Source organism: Schistocerca gregaria, chromosome 3, assembly GCF_023897955.1.
Source record: "Schistocerca gregaria isolate iqSchGreg1 chromosome 3, iqSchGreg1.2, whole genome shotgun sequence".
In the NCBI taxonomy this organism is placed as follows: domain Eukaryota; kingdom Metazoa; phylum Arthropoda; class Insecta; order Orthoptera; family Acrididae; genus Schistocerca; species Schistocerca gregaria.
This window is the reverse complement of record NC_064922.1, coordinates 340,139,706-340,159,048: the sequence shown is the minus strand read 5'-3', so window position 1 is coordinate 340,159,048 and position 19,343 is coordinate 340,139,706. Positions and strand designations below refer to the sequence as shown.

The 19,343-nt window shown below is 39.6% G+C and overlaps 1 protein-coding gene across 5 annotated transcripts in view; it reads right to left on the bottom strand.

Moving 5' to 3' along the window:
• Positions 1-19,343, bottom strand: part of LOC126356000 (alpha/beta-tubulin-N-acetyltransferase 9-like) — a 94,678-nt gene that overhangs the window by 51,537 nt on the left and 23,798 nt on the right. For 4 of the 5 annotated variants that reach the window (XM_050006636.1, XM_050006634.1, XM_050006639.1 and 1 more), the window contains one exon: positions 5,410-5,519. In XM_050006636.1, coding sequence (XP_049862593.1) covers positions 5,410-5,519 — 110 coding nt within the window. Of the gene's footprint in view, positions 1-5,409; positions 5,520-13,255; positions 13,421-19,343 lie in introns of those variants that run through there. The other variant, XM_050006638.1, reaches the window with a different exon arrangement.

The window sequence follows — 19,343 nt, the reverse complement described above, 5'->3', positions numbered from 1 at the left end:
CCAGCTCAGCCATGGGAACGGGTGCACGCCGACTTTGCTGGCCCCTTCCTCGGTACTTATTGGCTACTGTTGATTGACGCCTTCTCGAAGTTTCCATTTGTTGTTAGATGTCCGTCGCCCACCACTGCGGCGACGACGCTGGCTTTGTCCAAAATCTTTGCGCTAGAAGGTCTTCCATCCACGATTGTCACGGACAATGGCCCTCAGTTCTCTTCGCAGGCCTTCCGTGATTTTTGTACTGGACAAGGGATTCATCATGTTACCGCACCTCCCTTCCATCCGCAATCGAATGGGGAGGTCGAGCACCTTGTCCGCACTTTCAAATGCCAGATGAAAAAATTCCTTAGTGATTTTTCCACAGATGACGCCCTGCTGCAATTTCTGAGTTCTTATCGCTTCACGCCTCTGGGTGATCGCAGCCCTGCTGAACTCTTGCATGGCCGCCAACTGCGCACTCTACTGCACCTGCTTCACCCTGTCAGGCCTTGTACTGTGTCCCCTAGTGCGGGAAAATACTCGGTGGGCGCCGACGTGTGGGCACGAGGGTATGGATCTCGCCCTAAATGGATTCCAGGGGTGGTCAAGGCTCTTCGCGGCCGCCGGCTTTGTGAAAACCGTACGGGCGACGGCACGGTTGTTCGCCATTACGACCAGATGCGCCCACGAGTGGTGGCTACGCCTGTGCCACCGCCCCATCCTTCGCCTCCACCAGCTCGAGACGCCAGTCCTGTCGCTGCTGCCGATCTACCGTCCGTGTTGATGCAGCCGCTGTCGCTGCCGCTTCCAAGTACTCCGGAACCGGCCCCAGTAGCGATGCCGCCTTCTCCGGGACCCATCTCGCTGGAGCACACTCCCAGGTCAATGACACCTATGGATGCTGCTCCGGAGTTTTCACCCATCATCTCATCCAGGAGGCACGTTCCACGCACGAGCTTCCGTCCTGGACATTTTCGACCATACTCCCGTGTCTCTGCGCGGGATCTCCTCGGGGCCTCACAAGAGGCCATGGATGTCTCTGCGCTGTCCATGTCTCCAAGGAAGTGAGTGTTTATTTTTTTCAAGGGGGGAAAAGTGTTGTGATAGTGCCACGACATTTAACAGTGCCGCCACGACAGTACGCACAAACGGCGATAGAGGCGCTCCGCAAATCGGATGAGCGCGGGAGCGCCACCTAGCTACGAACGGCACCGGCCGCATGTCACGGCACAGCAGTCGAATATGAGAGACAGTTGTAATCATGTGATCAGCTACTGTTTCTAAGAGAGAGTGTGAAAATCCACGCAATTATTGTGATTAAAGGTTATAATACTATGCTCTATAGTATTGCAAAATATCTTAATGATTATGTAGAACTCTACAAAAGTTTTGTCCCATTTCACCTCAAATTACAGTGTTGAATATTTCTTGAACGTTGTAACTTCATAATGAACTGACACTGACTTACTAGAATATGAATGAGCACTTTCATGTTGCATTTTTCATGTTTTGGTTTATCTGTAGAGCAAGTGGGATAATTTATGGTATCCAAATGCAACAGGCTACAATTCATAACATACGAGATTAGCAACCAACTGCACCTTTGTTTTCAAGAAATAACATTTTTCAGTATAATTCTACATGTACTCCATTCCAGATCATGTCACTCAGCTCTCAACAATAAAGGGTTGTGACTACAATGAAAAAAGCGAGATGATGTACTTACAAAGAAGGTACCCAGAATTTCAGAATTTCTTGTAATCCACAAGAGACTTGAAAACAGTAAGAATTTCAAAGTGGCATTTTAGCCTGATAGTTAAGTTACTTGGCTGTTGTGTTGAAGGCTGTGGTTTCAAATACCATTGGATGCAATCCACTTTTTTCCTTGAAAAGGCTGCAATCACTATTTTAATTCAATTAACTGTTTTAAATATGTACAGTTTTTCACTTCCAATCCTTTGTTGTTTCATTTTAATCATCACCTAAAATTTTTAATTTTCTTTAATTTTTTCTTCCTTTTATTTATTTATTGTTTTTTATTTGAAAGTTTAATTATTGAAACACCTGACAAAGAACAGGGCAGTGCAAATTGGAAATGTTCTGAAACACATTCAAAACCTAAGGTAGCTCCACTTTTAAACTGCAGTCATCTCCTGACAAGTTTCTTATAACTTTTATTTTTATTTCTTCCTATCGTAAATGCTTGTATCAATTTTCTTTATGAACAACATACCAGCAGTTGGTTCAGTGTAGATTTATATGGGCCAAGGTGTGAAACACCCATCCATGGCATCCTAGTCCTTCAAGCCACACACTGCTGCAGCTCCATGACACAAAATGGAACAATTACATAATACCAAATGACATGACACAATATTTAGTACTCTGGACTCACATTCAGGAGGACAATTGTTCAAATTTGTGTCCAACCATCCAGACTCAGGTGTGCTGTGGTTTCCCTGAATCCCTCCAGGCAAATGCCAAATTATTTCTTAAAAGGTTATAGCCAATTTCCTTCCCCATCCTTGAAATTATCCAAGCTTGTGCTCCGTCAATAAGATCGTCATTGTCAATGGGACATTAAACTGTAACCTGCTGAGCAGTTACATTGTCCAGAAGATCATCCTCCTTTCATTTCACTCTTGTCATAAGGTAACTATCTATGTACTAGATATAGATGGGAATACACTTTTGGGTGAGAGAGAAGCACACATTTTCATGTACAATAATAAGAAGTGTTGATATAGATGGAGGTTATATACAGTAACAGTTTATCTCAGCGAAGAGTTATTAAATATTTATCATTTACATTCTATCATTGGCGCATTTTTTGAATGTAGCTTGTACAAATTAAAAATTACTTAGGACAGTGAACACATGAAGATGGACTATTGAGTTTGTGCTGTGTTTTTTTCTAATTTTCACATGTTTATTTTTCCCTTTACTACCACTAATGTTCCACAAAATCTTCACTTCCCACATTTTCCTCTTCAGTAACTCATGAAGTAAACTATGGTTCTGAAAGCTTGTGGATCAGTGTCACATTCTTGTGACAAGTATGGATCATGGCATAAATATGTGATAGTCAGCTGATGAGCAATACGATGAATATAGTGGATACAGAAGTGCCCTATGATGCATGGAGTATAACATCTGAATTATTACTTTGTCATGTAGGGCTTTGTATTGACTGGCATTTCTTCTGACCAATTTTGCCTACTTAGCTAGGAAAGAGAATTACAGTTATTCAGCAGAATGTGAAATGTAATTTATTTGTCTCACAGCGTAGTTACAAATCAAAGATTTTTGTACTGGAGACACATCAAATTACTTTAAAGAAAATAAGGTTATAATAATTAAACAATGGAAAATCCAGGATGGAATGTAACAATACCAGAGAAGGAAATTGCTACTAACCGTATAACAGAGATGCTCAGTCATGATAGGTACAACAAAAATTAATTGTGTGAATCTTTTTGTTGTATCTATCATGACTCAGTATCTCTGCTATATGGTAAATTATAATAATTTACATATTTAAGCAAGAATTTCTGAATTTTTAGACATGAACAATTTAACAAGAACATTTATAACACTTACGGTCATTTTTCAGCTTACAACACAATTTATACAATATATTAACAATTTATTATACAGCATATATTTATTGTTTCTTTTATTTTCAAATTGCCAAACTGTCCTGCATGAATTCTTCAAGTGAATATTATCATTTTTCCACTAATGTATTAAATAAGAATCTTTTTAGTGAGTCAAACTCTATATTTAACAGATTTGTGTTATTTAATTTATTGTAAATCCTGTTTACAATAGTGTTTGAGCCTAAACTTTTAAATTATGTGAGGGAAGTTTGAAACTGCGTCTGTGGCAAGTACTGTAATTGTGGTTGAAATGAAAATTGTCAAGTGAGTTTTGATTTTTATATATGAAAATAATTTTTTTTTAGATTTACAGTGAAGGAATGGTTAGTATTTTTAATTTTTTAAATAATGGGTGACATGGTCAAATGATATATAATGTAATTAATTCGTCTCACAACGTACAGTTACAAATCAAAGATGCTTGTGTCTGTATATGTATGGATGGATATGTGTGTGTGTGTGTGTGTGTGTGTGTGTGTGTGTGTGTGTGTGTGTGTGTGTGTGTGTGTGTGCGCGCGCGCGAGTATATACCTATCCTTTTTTCCCCCTAAGGTAAGTCTTTCCGCTCCCGGGATTGGAATGACTCCTTACCCTCTCCCTTAAAACCCACATCCTTTCATCTTTCCTTTTCCTTCCCTCTTTCCTGACGAAGCAGCCGCCGGTTGCAAAAGCTCGAAATTCTGTGTGTGTGTTTGTGTGTTTTATTTATTGTGCCTATCTACCGGCGCTTTCCCACTTGGTAAGTCCTGGAATCTTTGTTTTTGATATATAATGTCTGATGGACAGCAAAGTTAAATTTGAAAACAAACTGTAAAAATGTCTTCTTGTCAACTCTGGTTGTATAATAATTTATATTTTTGTTACCTGTAAAAGGCAGTATGTGTAACTAACCCATACCTGCACTGAAAAAAAATTTTTTTTTAATCTTGTAACTGGTCAGCAAGTAACCATATATACGAATGAATGTGTAATATCAGTGTAAAATTTTCCATTCTACATCCTTAGAATTAATCATATAAACAGTCAACTACCACAATAGGTAGGTGTGGCAGCTAGAAAGAACCCTCCATCAGTCCAGTGGAAACCAGGAACTGAGGGGAGTATGTTTATGCAGTATGCTTGATTTTGCTTTTCTTCCACAGCATGGTGAAACAGAGAAATGTTTTGAGCCATAAAATTCTAGGTTAGAACATACAGCTCTGTCTGAAGAGAGTGACAGAGCCTCACTTGCCACCAGGTGATAACTTTTTAATTTGCGAGGTATCTGTCATGGTGATGTGCACTATGAGCAGGGCTCTTCCCATGGGCATCACTCAGTGAGAGTAATGGCGACATGGCTTGATGGCTATTGCCTGGAGTCCTGGTGCCCACATACTCCTCAGAATATATGGGGAGATACCAGCTCAGGCATCAATGGGTGACCCCTGCATTGTAAGGGTGTAACCATATGGGTATTTATCATGCTGGATACTGTGCGTAATTTCTTGCACGTCTCACACTTCTGTAAAAAACATATAAAAAGGGTGGAGGTCAAACCCAGATATGGGGACCAAACATGAGTTAAGTGAAGTAAGTGACGTAAAATAAACAAAGTGGGAAAGGTCATAATCCACACGTTAGAAAAGGTACAGTCAGAGAGTAAGATTGCAGCACTTGTCTTCCATGATAAAGTTCATTCACTACACATCTACTCCCTTACACTAAAAAAAATAAACAACCAATAATTTCAGTATGTGACTTGTCTGTTTAAGATACCAGAAACTGAAGTTCTTACTGTTGGCATCATGAAGCCAGCTTTGTTGCATTGAATATTCTTCTTCGAGTGTTAATGGTTCAGAGGCAGTGAGATGCTGAAGCTCTTCAGATTGCATCCATTCATGATATCTAAAAATAAAATATAGGAAAAATATTAGGAAATTTGACGTTGTTACATATAATTCCAATGCTTTCAACAATTTAATGCCATGGACATGAATATAAGTTCTCACTAAAACTTTGTCTTTCTTTATACTATAGACTCTACATCCCTTGAAATATGAGATCATGAAATGGCATTTCTGCTCAGTTCCAAAAGGAGATGAAACATACAAAAGTGACAGACACAAATGAGTTCAATTTTTCTTGATTTAGATACATGACATAATCCAATTAGACTCTTACGAAAGGATTGCAATAGTGCTGGATATTCACAAGTAACACTTCACCTGTGGAGCATGTTACAATCCAGTCTGTTATGTATTTAAGAGCAGCAAAGACATTGCATATAAGCTTTGAATATGAATTTAGAGAGAGAGAGAGAGAGAGAGAGAGAGAGAGAGAGAGAGAGAGAGAGAGAGAGAGTGTGTGTGTGTGTGTGTGTGTGTGTTCCTTCTCAGTGCTAAATGTCAAGATGGCATGTTATAGCTCTAAATATTGTTCCTCAGGCATTAATAAGAAAAGAAGTTACTGTGTCAAAAGCATAAATCCTCTTGATAAAATTTTAAAACTCCAAGAAGACTGAATGACTGGACAATGCTTATATTCAACAAGCAAAATTCCAAGTACTACCAATACACAAATGTAAAAAACTATCCTAGTTTCAGAACTGTTAGATCCTTCCTCGGGGATGAAAGTACAATATGATATGTTGGGGAAGATTGGAAAGCTGGAGGTAACTATGACCACAGTTTGAGAGGAACTCCCATGTCAGGATTAGGGGAGACAAAAGTGATGGAAAGGTGTCAGGAAGAGTAGGACATCAATGATAGTTTATTGGTAAACATAGTGCCATCTTCAGCCCAGAGATACCAGAAGAGCAATGAGAAGTAAAAATATGAGATCATGAAATGGCATTTCTGCTCAGTTCCAAAAGGAGATGAAACATACAAAAGTGACAGACACAAATGAGTTCAATTTTTCTTGATTTAGATACATGACATAATCCAATTAGACTCTTACGAAAGGATTGCAATAGTGCTGGATATTCACAAGTAACACTTCACCTGTGGAGCATGTTACAATCCAGTCTGTTATGTATTTAAGAGCAGCAAAGACATTGCATATAAGCTTTGAATATGAATTTAGAGAGAGAGAGAGAGAGAGAGAGAGAGAGAGAGAGAGAGAGAGTGTGTGTGTGTGTGTGTGTGTGTGTGTGTTCCTTCTCAGTGCTAAATGTCAAGATGGCATGTTATAGCTCTAAATATTGTTCCTCAGGCATTAATAAGAAAAGAAGTTACTGTGTCAAAAGCATAAATCCTCTTGATAAAATTTTAAAACTCCAAGAAGACTGAATGACTGGACAATGCTTATATTCAACAAGCAAAATTCCAAGTACTACCAATACACAAATGTAAAAAACTATCCTAGTTTCAGAACTGTTAGATCCTTCCTCGGGGATGAAAGTACAATATGATATGTTGGGGAAGATTGGAAAGCTGGAGGTAACTATGACCACAGTTTGAGAGGAACTCCCATGTCAGGATTAGGGGAGACAAAAGTGATGGAAAGGTGTCAGGAAGAGTAGGACATCAATGATAGTTTATTGGTAAACACAGTGCCATCTTCAGCCCAGAGATACCAGAAGAGCAATGAGAAGTAAAAATGGATTAAGAGGGAGAAAAATGAGAAATGAAATGAATACTGCAATTAAGAATTACAAGAAGAGCAGAAAAGGAAATGAAAAACAATAATGAAATAAAAAATAATAAAGTGAATAATTGATTAAATAAACACACACACAATTTTTTTAAAGAAATAGTGGGATGGACTGTTCTATATGGCATTCCCAAACTATGTCGCCCTAACCGCCGTCTGCTTCACGTCTTCTGTGCAGCGAGCTACCTTAATTTAAGTATTATCTGTATTTTTCTTACTTGTCACTTCTTCTTCTGCGTGTTTTTGCTTTTAGGAAGCTTTAATAGTAGAGTGCTATTAAGTGTTCCATAGATCTCGTGTTTGTTTTGAATACAGTCAGAGAGTCCCTTTAGTCAGCCATAGTGCTAGTAGTGCTAGTGTTTGTTTTCAATACCGTCCAGAGACAGGTAGTGCTATTTTCCTTGTTTCTACAAGAAGTGGTTAGCAATCACAGTTTAGTCAATAATCAACCGCCTTTAGTGAATTAGCAGTCTAGTTAAAAGCTGATTAACACTCTATAGTAAATTGATTTCTTAGGATGGCTAGGATGTGTGGCTGCTGTGTACGGACGCAGGAGGAGCTGGCCACTCTTCGCGAACAGCTGAGCGTGTTGATGTCCGCGGTCAGCCGTCTTCAGGCTGCTGCCTCGGAGTGTAGCGGCAGTGGGGAGTCTGGTGCGTCGCAAGGTACACCCCAGGTGTTACATTCTTCACCCACTGTCCCTGCTGTCGAGACATCTTCGCGGGTACCGGGCGCGTTTGGGCCACCCTCTCCCCAAGGGGAGTGGCGGGTTCAGCGGCGTTCGCGGCGCACGAGGCGGAGGGTCAATGTGGAGGCTGGCCGTGTGGCATCGCCCGCTCTGCCTGTGAGTGGACATGTGGCTGCTCCTTCAGCAAGGTCCGAGCAGGCACACGGGGGGAGGGGTTTATTAGTTATTGGGAGCTCCAACGTTAGGCGGGTGATGGAGCCCCTTAGGGAAATAGCGGAAAGGTCGGGGAAGAAGGCCAGTGTTCACTCTGTCTGCTTGCCGGGGGGTCTCATCCGAGATGTGGAGGAGGCCCTACCGGCGGCGATAGAGAGCACTGGGTGCACCCGACTGCAAATTGTTGCTCATGTCGGCACCAATGACTCTTGCCGTCTGGGTTCAGAGGTAATCCTCAGTTCGTACAGGCGGTTGGCGGAGTTGGTGAAGGTGGAAAGCCTCGCTCGCGGGGTGGAATCAGAGCTAACTATTTGTAGTATCGTTCCGAGAACCGATCGCGGTCCTCTGGTTTGGAGCCGAGTGGGAGGCTTAAACCAGAGGCTCAGACGATTCTGCGGAGAGCTGGGGTGCAAATTTCTCGACCTCCGCTATCGGTTGGAGAAATGTAGGGTCCCCTGAATAGGTCAGGCGTGCACTACACGCCGGAAGCGGCTACGAGGGTAGCGGAGTACGTGTGGAGTGCACATGGGGTTTTTTTAGGTTAGAGAATTCCCTCCCTAGGCCCGACAAGATGCCTCCTGAGACGCGGCAAGGCAGGAGTAGGCAAAATGCAACAAGGAATAACAATATTAATGTGCTAATAGTAAACTGCAGGAGCGTCTATAGAAAGGTCCCAGAACTGCTCTCATTAATAAACGGTCACAACGCCCATATAGTACTAGGAACAGAAAGTTGGCTGAAACCAGACGTAAACAGTAATGAAATCCTAAACTCTGATTGGAATGTATACTGCAGAGATAGGCTGGACAGTAAAGGGGGAGGCGTGTTTATAGCGATAAGAAGTGCAATAGTATCGAAGGAAATTGAGGGAGATTCGAATTGTGAAATGATTTGGGTGAAGGTCACGGTTAAAGCAGGCTCAGACATGGTAATTGGATGTCTCTATAGGCCCCCGGGCTCAGCAGCTGTTGTGGCTCAGCACCTGAAGAATAATTTGGAGAATATTTCGAGTAGATTTCCCCACCATGTTATAGTTCTGGGTGGAGATTTTAATTTGCCGGATACAGACTGGGAGACTCAAACGTTCATAACGGGTGGCAGGGACAAAGAATCCAGTGAAATATTTTTAAGTGCTTTATCTGAAAACTACCTTGAGCAGTTAAACAGAAAACCGACTCGTGGCGATAATATATTAGACCTTCTGGTGACAAACAGACCCGAACTATTTGAATCAGTTAATGCAGAACAGGGAATCAGCGATCATAAAGCGGTTACTGCGTCGATGATTTCAGCCGTAAATAGAAATATTAAAAAAGGTAGGAAGATTTTTCTGTTTAGCAAAAGTGACAAAAAGCAGATTACAGAGTACCTGACGGCTCAACACAAAAGTTTTGTCTCAAGTGCAGATAGTGTTGAGGATCAGTGGACAAAGTTCAAAACCATGGTACAATATGCGTTAGATGAGTATGTGCCAAGCAAGATCGTAAGAGATGGAAAAGAGCCACCGTGGTACAACAACCGAGTTAGAAAACTGCTGCGGAAGCAAAGGGAACTTCACAGCAAACATAAACATAGCCAAAGCCTTGCAGACAAACAAAAATTACGCGAAGCGAAATGTAGTGTGAGGAGGGCTATGCGAGAGGCTTTCAATGAATTCGAAAGTAAAGTTCTATGCACTGACTTGGCAGAAAATCCTAAGAAATTTTGGTCCTATGTCAAAGCGGTAGGTGGATCAAAACAAAATGTCCAGACACTCTGTGACCAAAATGGTACTGAAACAGAGGATGACAGACTAAAGGCCGAATTACTAAATGTCTTCTTCCAAAGCTGTTTCACAGAGGAAGACTGCACTGTGCTTCCTTCTCTAGATTCTCGCACAGTTGACAAAATGGTAGATATCGAAGTAGACGACAGAGGGATAGAGAAACAATTAAAATCGCTCAAAAGAGGAAAGGCCGCTGGTCCTGATGGGATACCAGTTCGATTTTACACAGAGTACGCGAAGGAACTTGCCCCCCTTCTTGCAGCGGTGTACCGTAGGTCTCTAGAAGAGCGAAGCGTTCCAAAGGATTGGAAAAGGGCACAGGTCATCCCCGTTCTCAAGAAGGGACGTCGAACAGATGTGCAGAACTATAAACCTATATCTCTAACGTCGATCAGTTGTAGAATTTTGGAACACGTATTATGTTCGAGTATAATGTCTTTTCTGGAGACTAGAAATCTACTCTGTAGGAATCAGCATGGGTTTCGAAAAAGACGATCGTGTGAAACCCAGCTCGCGCTATTCGTCCACGAGACTCAGAGGGCCTTAGACACGGGTTCACAAGTGGATGCCGTGTTTCTTGACTTCCGCAAGGCGTTTGACACAGTTCCCCACAGTCGTTTAATGAACAAAGTAAGAGCATACGGACTATCAGATCAATTGTGTGATTGGATTGAGGAGTTCCTAGATAACAGAACGCAGCACGTCATTCTCAATGGAGAGAAGTCTTCCGAAGTAAGAGTGATTTCAGGTGTGCCGCAGGGGAGTGTCATAGGACCGTTGCTGTTCGCAATATACATAAATGACCTGGTGGATGACATCGGAAGTTCACTGAGGCTTTTTGCAGATGATGCTGTGGTGTATCGAGAGGTTGCAACAATGGAAAATTGTACTGAAATGCAGGAGGATCTGCAGCGAATTGACGCATGGTGCACGGAACGGCAATTGAATCTCAATGTAGCGAAGTGTAATGTGATGCGAATACATAGAAAGATAGGTCCCTTATCATTTAGCTACAAAATAGCAGGTCAGCAACTGGAAGCAGTTAATTCCATAAATTATCTGGGAGTACGCATTAGGAGTGATTTAAAATGGAATGATCATATAAAGTTGATCGTCGGTAAAGCAGATGCCAGACTGAGATTCATTGGAAGAATCCTAAGGAAATGCAATCCGACAACAAAGGAAGTAGGTTACAGTACACTTGTTCGCCCAATGCTTGAATACTGCTCAGCAGTGTGGGATCCGCACCAGGTAGGGTTGATAGAAGAGATAGAGAAGATCCAACGGAGAGCAGCGCGCTTCGTTACAGGATCATTTAGTAATTGCGAAAGCATTACGGAGATGATAGATAAACTCCAGTGGAAGACTCTGCAGGAGAGACGCTCAGTAGCTCGGTACGGGCTTTTGTTAAAGTTTCGAGAACATACCTTCACCGAAGAGTCAAGCAGTATATTGCTCCCTCCTACGTATATCTCGCGAAGACCATGAGGATAAAATCAGAGAGATTAGAGCCCACACAGAAGCATACCGACAATCCTTCTTTCCACGTACAATACGAGACTGGAATAGAAGGGAGAACCGATAGAGGTACTCAGGGTACCCTCCGCCACACACCGTCAGGTGGCTTGCGGAGTACGGATGTAGATGTAGATATGTAATAACCTCTAGAATCCTACAACATGAATTAAGAGAGCTGAGTGCATGCTACACCGCATGGGCCATTTGGATCTTCCCTCCCAGTACTAGTTTCCCTTAACTATGGAGATGGGATTTTACTCTCCAGCATGTCCTCGTATCCTGCGATCTTCCTGGACTTAACCTTCATTAACAACCCACTTCCATTTTTTTTTTGGTATTTCTTTATTTATTTAATCCCTTATTTACTATATTTCTTCCTTATGTTCATCTTCTCCCTTTCTTTTTGAGTTTTCCCCATCACTGCCCTGTTTGTTCTTAAATGGACTATTCTTTAAATTTCTCTTCCTCTAAACCCATCCTTGCTTCTAATGTACTGTTTTATGTGGAGCTCCTAGATACAATTTTTGTAAACCAATTTCCTAATTCTGCTTTTGGTTGGACATTTAAACACTTCAATATTGAATTTGGAAATGTGATTGTAGGTGCCCGATTTCCTCTCCTACAATCAGTATTTACTCCAATATAAATGCTTGATTTTAAAAATGTTGGTTAAAACAAAGGAATTTTATTTGGAGTGAAAGAAAAGGAGTAGTATTAACTGAGCAGGAAGCTATTCATTTCCTATAATTATTTGAAGAGGAACACATTTTATTTCTATTAGAAGGAGGGGGATTCCTAAATCATGAAAAATCAAACTGGTGGGCAACAATTCTGTATCCAGCATAGCTTGCTAATTTTTAAATTGCTGTATCCACCTATTCCTTTAATGCCAAAGGCTCTCCTACACAGTCAATGAATAGTGAGAAAACATTTGCTAATTCTATATGCAGAAATGTGAATATGTCCAAAATCTAGGGCTGTCTTTTTCTACTTTTACATGTGTCCCTTGGCAGTAATTGGAATTAGGCTCCTGAAAATGAATATTTGCAGTTTTGGTTCCTTACAGTTTTAAAACAGTTAATGTGTAATATGGTGGTTATACAGACAACAAACATGGTAAACTTGTACAAGAGACAAAAAGTCATGAAAAAAGTTATAAATTCTTGTAAATGTGAAATTAGAAATTATCATAAGTAAATGGTGATTAAAGAAATAATGGGTAAAAGAATTCTGACAGTGGTATTGTTGGAATGAAACGAGCTGAAGTTTTCTGGATTGTAATAGTGAAAACAATCAGTAACTAGCAATCTTTAAGTTCCTGACTGCTCATTATCTACAGGTATGTATAGTCATGGAGTTTTCCAAGCCATTTCAATGTCAATAACATTTACATAAAACATACATACTCTGGAAGCCATTGTGAAGTGCATGGCAGAGGGTACTTCCGATTGTACCTATATTAGGATTTCTTCTCAGTCTATTTGTCTATGGAGCACAGAGGAACAACTCTTTAACTAACTCTGTAATTAGTGTAAACTTGTATCCACAGGCCCTATGTGAGTAATATATAGGGGACTGTGGTATATTCCTAGATTCTTCACTTAATACTGGTTCTTGAAACTTTGAAAGTAAAGTTTCATGGGACAAGTAGTATCTTATCTTCAAGCATCTGCCAATTCAGGTTTCTTAGCATTTCCACTTTCCAATGAATTAAACAAACTTATGACCTTCTGTGCTGCTATTTCTCAACATATTCAATACCCTCAGTTAGTTCCATTTGGAATGGCCACCTACTTTACTCACAATTGAATTTGTGTGATCATTCCTCTTCATTTCACCACAAATTGTTAAACCAGGTATTTGTCTGAGTTGATTAATTCCGTCTGTGGTTCAATGATATTGTAGTCATCTGACACTTCTTTATGCATTTTGTGAATGTACAATTATGTGTTTCTGTAGATTTTACAGCAATTAGCAGTGTATATCCCAAGAGTTTTCAGGTTCCACAATGGACACAACCAATACACCATTTTGCACACATTGTAGACTGTTTAGTAAGCTGAAATGACATTTATTCAGAAATGCTGAAGTGCACATTAACAAAGACAAGCATGTGTTACAAGCTTCATTAATAATTAACCATCATTAAAGAACCACATTGTATTTGTGATTATTTAGGATAAATTTAATATGTGTAAATCTACAGAAAAGTTGCTATTCTGAAAAAAAAAAGTTGTTGCTTCCTCAGTTATATGAAATGGCTCCCATTTATCTTCAAGCATTAGGTTAATACCTGTATAACAACACTGATGTGGGCACACATGGAAGAGTCCCTTTGTAGAGCTATGAACAGGTTTAAACAAAAATACATTTCAAACTAAAGTCCTATGCTACCTTGTCACCACTGTAAGTTCAAAATTTCTCTGATGATATATTTCTGGTTTCTAGATAAGTTAACAAATCCATTTTGCACCCAATGTTTCAACAACTGACCTAGTTACTTCCTTCCGGTCCTCTGAACAGTGGTCTTACGTATGCTCTCTGTCAATCTTGAAACCACATTATCTAGGCAATGAGCACATTTTGACCAGTACTTGGGGTCTAAAGGTGAAATACTATGGACAAAACAGAATTGTCAACCCAGTTAAAAACCTTAAATATGCTATTAAGAAGTCAAGTTAAACATAACTGAGAAAGCATAGGAATACCACTGACTGCTTTCTTCAGAATGTTTCTTGTAATGAAGCTTAAACCTATCAGCTGTTAATACTGGTATAAAGAATTGTTTTCTCATTGTTTGTAACAATAAATTTGTCACATACAAAAGGGTGGACTTATTGTACAATTAAAAATGATAGTGAAGAAGAATTATTTTAATCAAATTAAACAACATGATTCCAGAGACCTTTTCAAATCTCACACATTTATGGTGTATATAAGCAAACTCAAGCTATGAATAAAAGTTTGTACGAAGGCTGGGATTTGAACCCAGGTCTTCAGTTCACTAGGCAGGTGCACTAACCACTACGCCACCCTGGCACAGAGACCTTTGCAAAACTGCACAGATTACACTAGGATGTCTTGCCTCCTCCCCTGCTGCAGTTTTCTTAGACTTTAAGGGGAATATCAACTAGGCTGAGGTGTGACGGGGAATTTGAATGGAGGAAGGAGGCAAGCTAGCATAGTTCATGCAGTTGTGCAAAGCCATTGTGTCAGGGTGGCATAATGGTTAGTGCATGTGCCTTCTGAGTAGGGGACCCGGATTCAAATCACAGCCTTGGTACAGATTTTCATTTGTTGCTTCAGTCTGCATGTACACACCATAAGAATTATTTTTACATATGAAATGTAATATGGAAATTGAGTTGTTTGTTAAGAACGTAGTATATTCATGTCATCTTACATGTGGTCTTTGTTACCTGCTGAATGAGGGAATAAGGGCACCTACAGTTTAACGCCCACTCTGAACTAAGGTGCAACTTGCCATGTTTCACATTAACAAATTATTCCCAGTGTTGAACAAAGGAATAAATGACAAAAAAATCCTACGACCAACTGAAGATCGAACAATACACTTTTCGACTGGTTGTTTTGCACTTACTCCCTCACAAGGGAACATTCCCAAGGGTCAGTAAATGATCTTGATAAAACTTGGCTGTGTATATAGGTGGCAAAATAGTTCAACATGTTTTTTTTGTGTGTGTTCAGTTTCACTTTTATGGACTGAAACGCACCCTGAAAGGTAATTTGGCATTTTAGGTTTACATGGAATTTCTTTGAAACAGTCATACATAACCAATGTTTCTCATATACAAGTTGATATGTAATTAAAGTTCTTGAAACCTGTTTAATCAACTTTTCTAATAATTTGAAATTTTGCAAAATACCCCACCACCATTAATTAATTTTGAAAAATGAAAACTTTTGTTTCAATAGAAATTAAAGAAGCTTTGAAGCCGCATACATCCCCATGTAATAAAGCTGGATCCAGAAATACTTTTTGGAAAATAAGCTGTACACAATAAACTTTCAGAGTACTTTCAACATCTAATCATTCACTACTATTCTATTTATTTTACTTATATTAGATTTATGTTTAATTGTTATTCTACATTTTACGTTCATGATTTTTCACCATTTCACATAAATGTATTTTGCAATTGAAAATAACAGCTAGTTCATTATTATGAAAGAATATAATTACACAGATCTGTAAGCAAATACTTAACAACATAACTTTTTTTTTACACAATACACATAAAATGACTGAAATATCTTCGCACAATATACACAGTGGAGAAGGCAATACATAAAGAAAATTCAGCAGGATTTCAAAATCTCATAGGTGATTCTCTTAATATCCAAATTTGTATCACACGTATTTCAGTGCATTGGTATGTCTTGGCAAAGAATTGATTATGTATTATTGACTGCAGCTTAATTTTATCGTGTCCCAAGTGGAGACTGACATCATAATCATTCAACAGAACAAGATCTGAAAATCTTCACGAAAAGTTCTTATAACATCAAAACCCGTAAACACGTCTATGTTCCATGTCTCTGCCTGTGCCATCGAGCCCTCGGAGATGCCTCTTATTATTGGGTAAAATGCTCGCCATCCTTTTTTCCATAGTGAGCACCTGCCTTTTAATAGTTTTAAAAGAAACAAATGGTGGATTTGGATCGAGAATCTTGTTTTGAAGCCTCAAAAGTACTTGTGACAGTAAACAAACATCTGACCAGTCGAAAGATATTTGAAAGATGTTTTCTTTCCCAGTGAGGGAGAAATATCCGTATTACTGTTAGATTCTTGAGGTGATCAATGTGATAGAACCATTTAGAGCAACATATCTGAGGACAAGGAACATGTGCACCTGGTGATCCCAAAGGGTTGAAAGCACAGGTACAGCCATGGGACATACACACAGCTTTCTGTGTTGGAAGAACTTTGCAAGAAGACTTTCAGACCTAGTTTTTCTGAATCATTATATGTCAGTCTCCACTTGAGAAACAATATAATCAAGCTGTCGGCCTTAGTACATAACCAATTGTCAAGGCTCACCAATGTACTGAAACATGCATGGTACAAAACAGGATATTTAGAAGATCACCAGTGACAATTGGAGCTCCTGCTAAATTTCATTTTATATTATCTTCTCCGCCGTGTATATTATATGTCATGGTGTAAAAAAAAAAAATGTTCTGTTTTAAGCATTTCTTCACAAATCATCATTATTGTAATTATTTTCTATTGTAATATTGAGTTACTTTTTATTTTCAACTAACAACATGTAGGTATGTGAAACAGTAAACCAAAAAAACAAGAAAGCCATGAATGTATGAGGGTAATTCCAAAAGTAAGGTCTCCTATTTTTTTATAAGTACATAACCTGTTTATTTCTACAATGGTTTACATCAGTTTACAGCTTGAACATTTAGCTATTTTTTGGCATAATCACCATTTCTGTCGATGCATTTTTGTAGACGTTGTGGCAGTTTTTGTATGCCCATGTCATACCAGCTCGCCTCCATGCTTTTCAGAAAGTTATGAACCTCTTCTTTCACCTTGTCATTAGAGCTGAATCGCTTTCCAGTCAAATGTTCTTTTAACCTAGGGAACAGGTGATAGTCATTGGGCACTATGTCAGGACTATAGGGTGGGTAGGTGATTATGTTCCACTGAAACTGTGGCAGGAGAGTTTTTTCAGAGTCTCACAGTACCTGTCAGCATTAATTGTGGTCCCAACAGTTCAGCTCTGATGATGAGGTGAAAGAAGAGGTTCATAAATTTCTGAACGGCATGGCGGCGAGCTGGTATGACATAGGCATACAAAAACTGCCACAGCGTCTACAAAAATGGTGATTATGTCGAAAAATAGCTAAATGTTCAAGCTGTAAACCATTGTAGAAATAAACAAATCTATGTACTTATAAAAAAATAGGAGACATTACTTTTGGGATTATCCTTGTAGAATGTAAAATATCAATTTAAAACATAAAACAAATATCAGTGAAATAGTGAAATACTCCACTCCCCCCCCCCCCCTCCCCCCCCCCCCCCCCCCCCCCCCCCCCACACACACACACACACACACCCGCGAATCATGGACCTTCTGTTGAGAGTCCAGAGAAATATTTGGTTCCTGAAGAGGGGCAGCACCCTTTCAGTAGTTGCAGGGGATGACTGACTGATCTGGCCTTGTAACATCACCAAAACAGCCTTGCTGTGGTACTGCAAACAGCTAGAAGCAAAGGGAAACTCAAGCCATAATTTTTCCCAAGGGCTAGCAGCTTAACTATATGGCTAAATGATGATGGCCTCCACTTGAGTAACATATTCTGGAGGTAAGATAATCCCTATTTGGACCTCTGTGCAGATACTACACAGGAGGATGTCATCATCAGGAGACATAAAACTGGCATTCTACCAATTGGAATGTGGAATGTTAGATCCCTTAATCGGGCAGGTAGGTTAGAAAGGGAAATGAATCGGGTGAAGTTAGACATAGCGGGAATTAGTGAAATTCAGTGGCGGGAGGAACAGGACTTCTGGTCAAGTGAATAGACTGTTATAAATACAAAATAAAATAGGCGTAATGCAGGAATAATAAGAAAATAGGAATGCAGGTAAGTTACTACAAACAGCATAGTGAAAGCATTATTGTAGCCAAGACAGATATGAATCCCACACCCACTACAGGAGCACATGTTTATAGGCCAACTAATTCTGCAGATAATGAGGAGATTGAAGAAATGTATGACGAGATAAAAAAAGTCATTCAGACAGTTAAGGGAGACAAAAATTCATTCAGACAGTTAAGGGAGACAAAAATTTAATAGTGATGGTGGACTCGGATTTGATAGTAGGAAAAGAAGAAGATAAAATATTAGGTGAGTATGGACTGGGAGAGGGGGGAGGGGGGGGGGACAGAATGAAAGGGGAAGCTGCCTGATAGGATTTTGCACAGAACATAATTTAATCATTGCTAAAACTTGGTTTAAGAATCATAACAGTAGGTTGTATACATGGGAGAGACCTGGAGACATCGGAAGGTTCCAGATTGATTATATAATTGTAAAACAGAAGTTTAGAAACCAGTTTTTAAACTGAAAAACATTTCCAGGGGCAGATGTGGATTCTGACCACAATCTGTTGGTCATGAACTGTAGATTAAAACTAATGAAACTGTAAAAAAGTAGAAAATTAAATATATGGGACCTGGATAAGAGGAAAAAACCAGAAGTTGTGGAGATTTTCAGAGGGAGCATTAGACAATGGTTGACTAGAACAGGGGAAAGGAATACAGTAGGAAACGAATGGGTAGCTTTAAGAGATGAAATGGTGAAGGCAGCAGAGGATCAAAAAGGTAAAAAGACAAGACCTAGTAGGAATCCTTGGATGATACAAGAGATATTAAATTTTATTGATGAAAGGAGAAAATATAAAAATGCAGCAAATGAAGGAGGCTAAAGGGAATACAAACATTTAAAAAATGAGACTGACAGGAAGTGCAAACTGGCTTAGCACAAATGGCTGGAGGATAAATGTAAGGATTTAGAAACATACTTCATTAGGCAAAATACAGATACCACCTTGAGGTAAATTAAAGAGGCCTTTGGGGAAAAGAGGAGTAGCTGTATGAATATCAAGAGCTCAGTTGGGAAACCAGTCCTAAGCAAAGAAGGGAAAGGTAAAAGGTGAGCAGAGGGTCTATACAAGTGATATAAACTTAAAGGCAATATTATAGAAAAGGAAGTGGATGTAGATGAAGATGAGATGAGAGATATGATATTGCGAAAATAATTTGACAGAGCACTGAAAGACCTACTTCTAATCAAGGACCCAAGAGTAGATAACATTCCATCAGAACTACTGATAGCTTTGGCACAG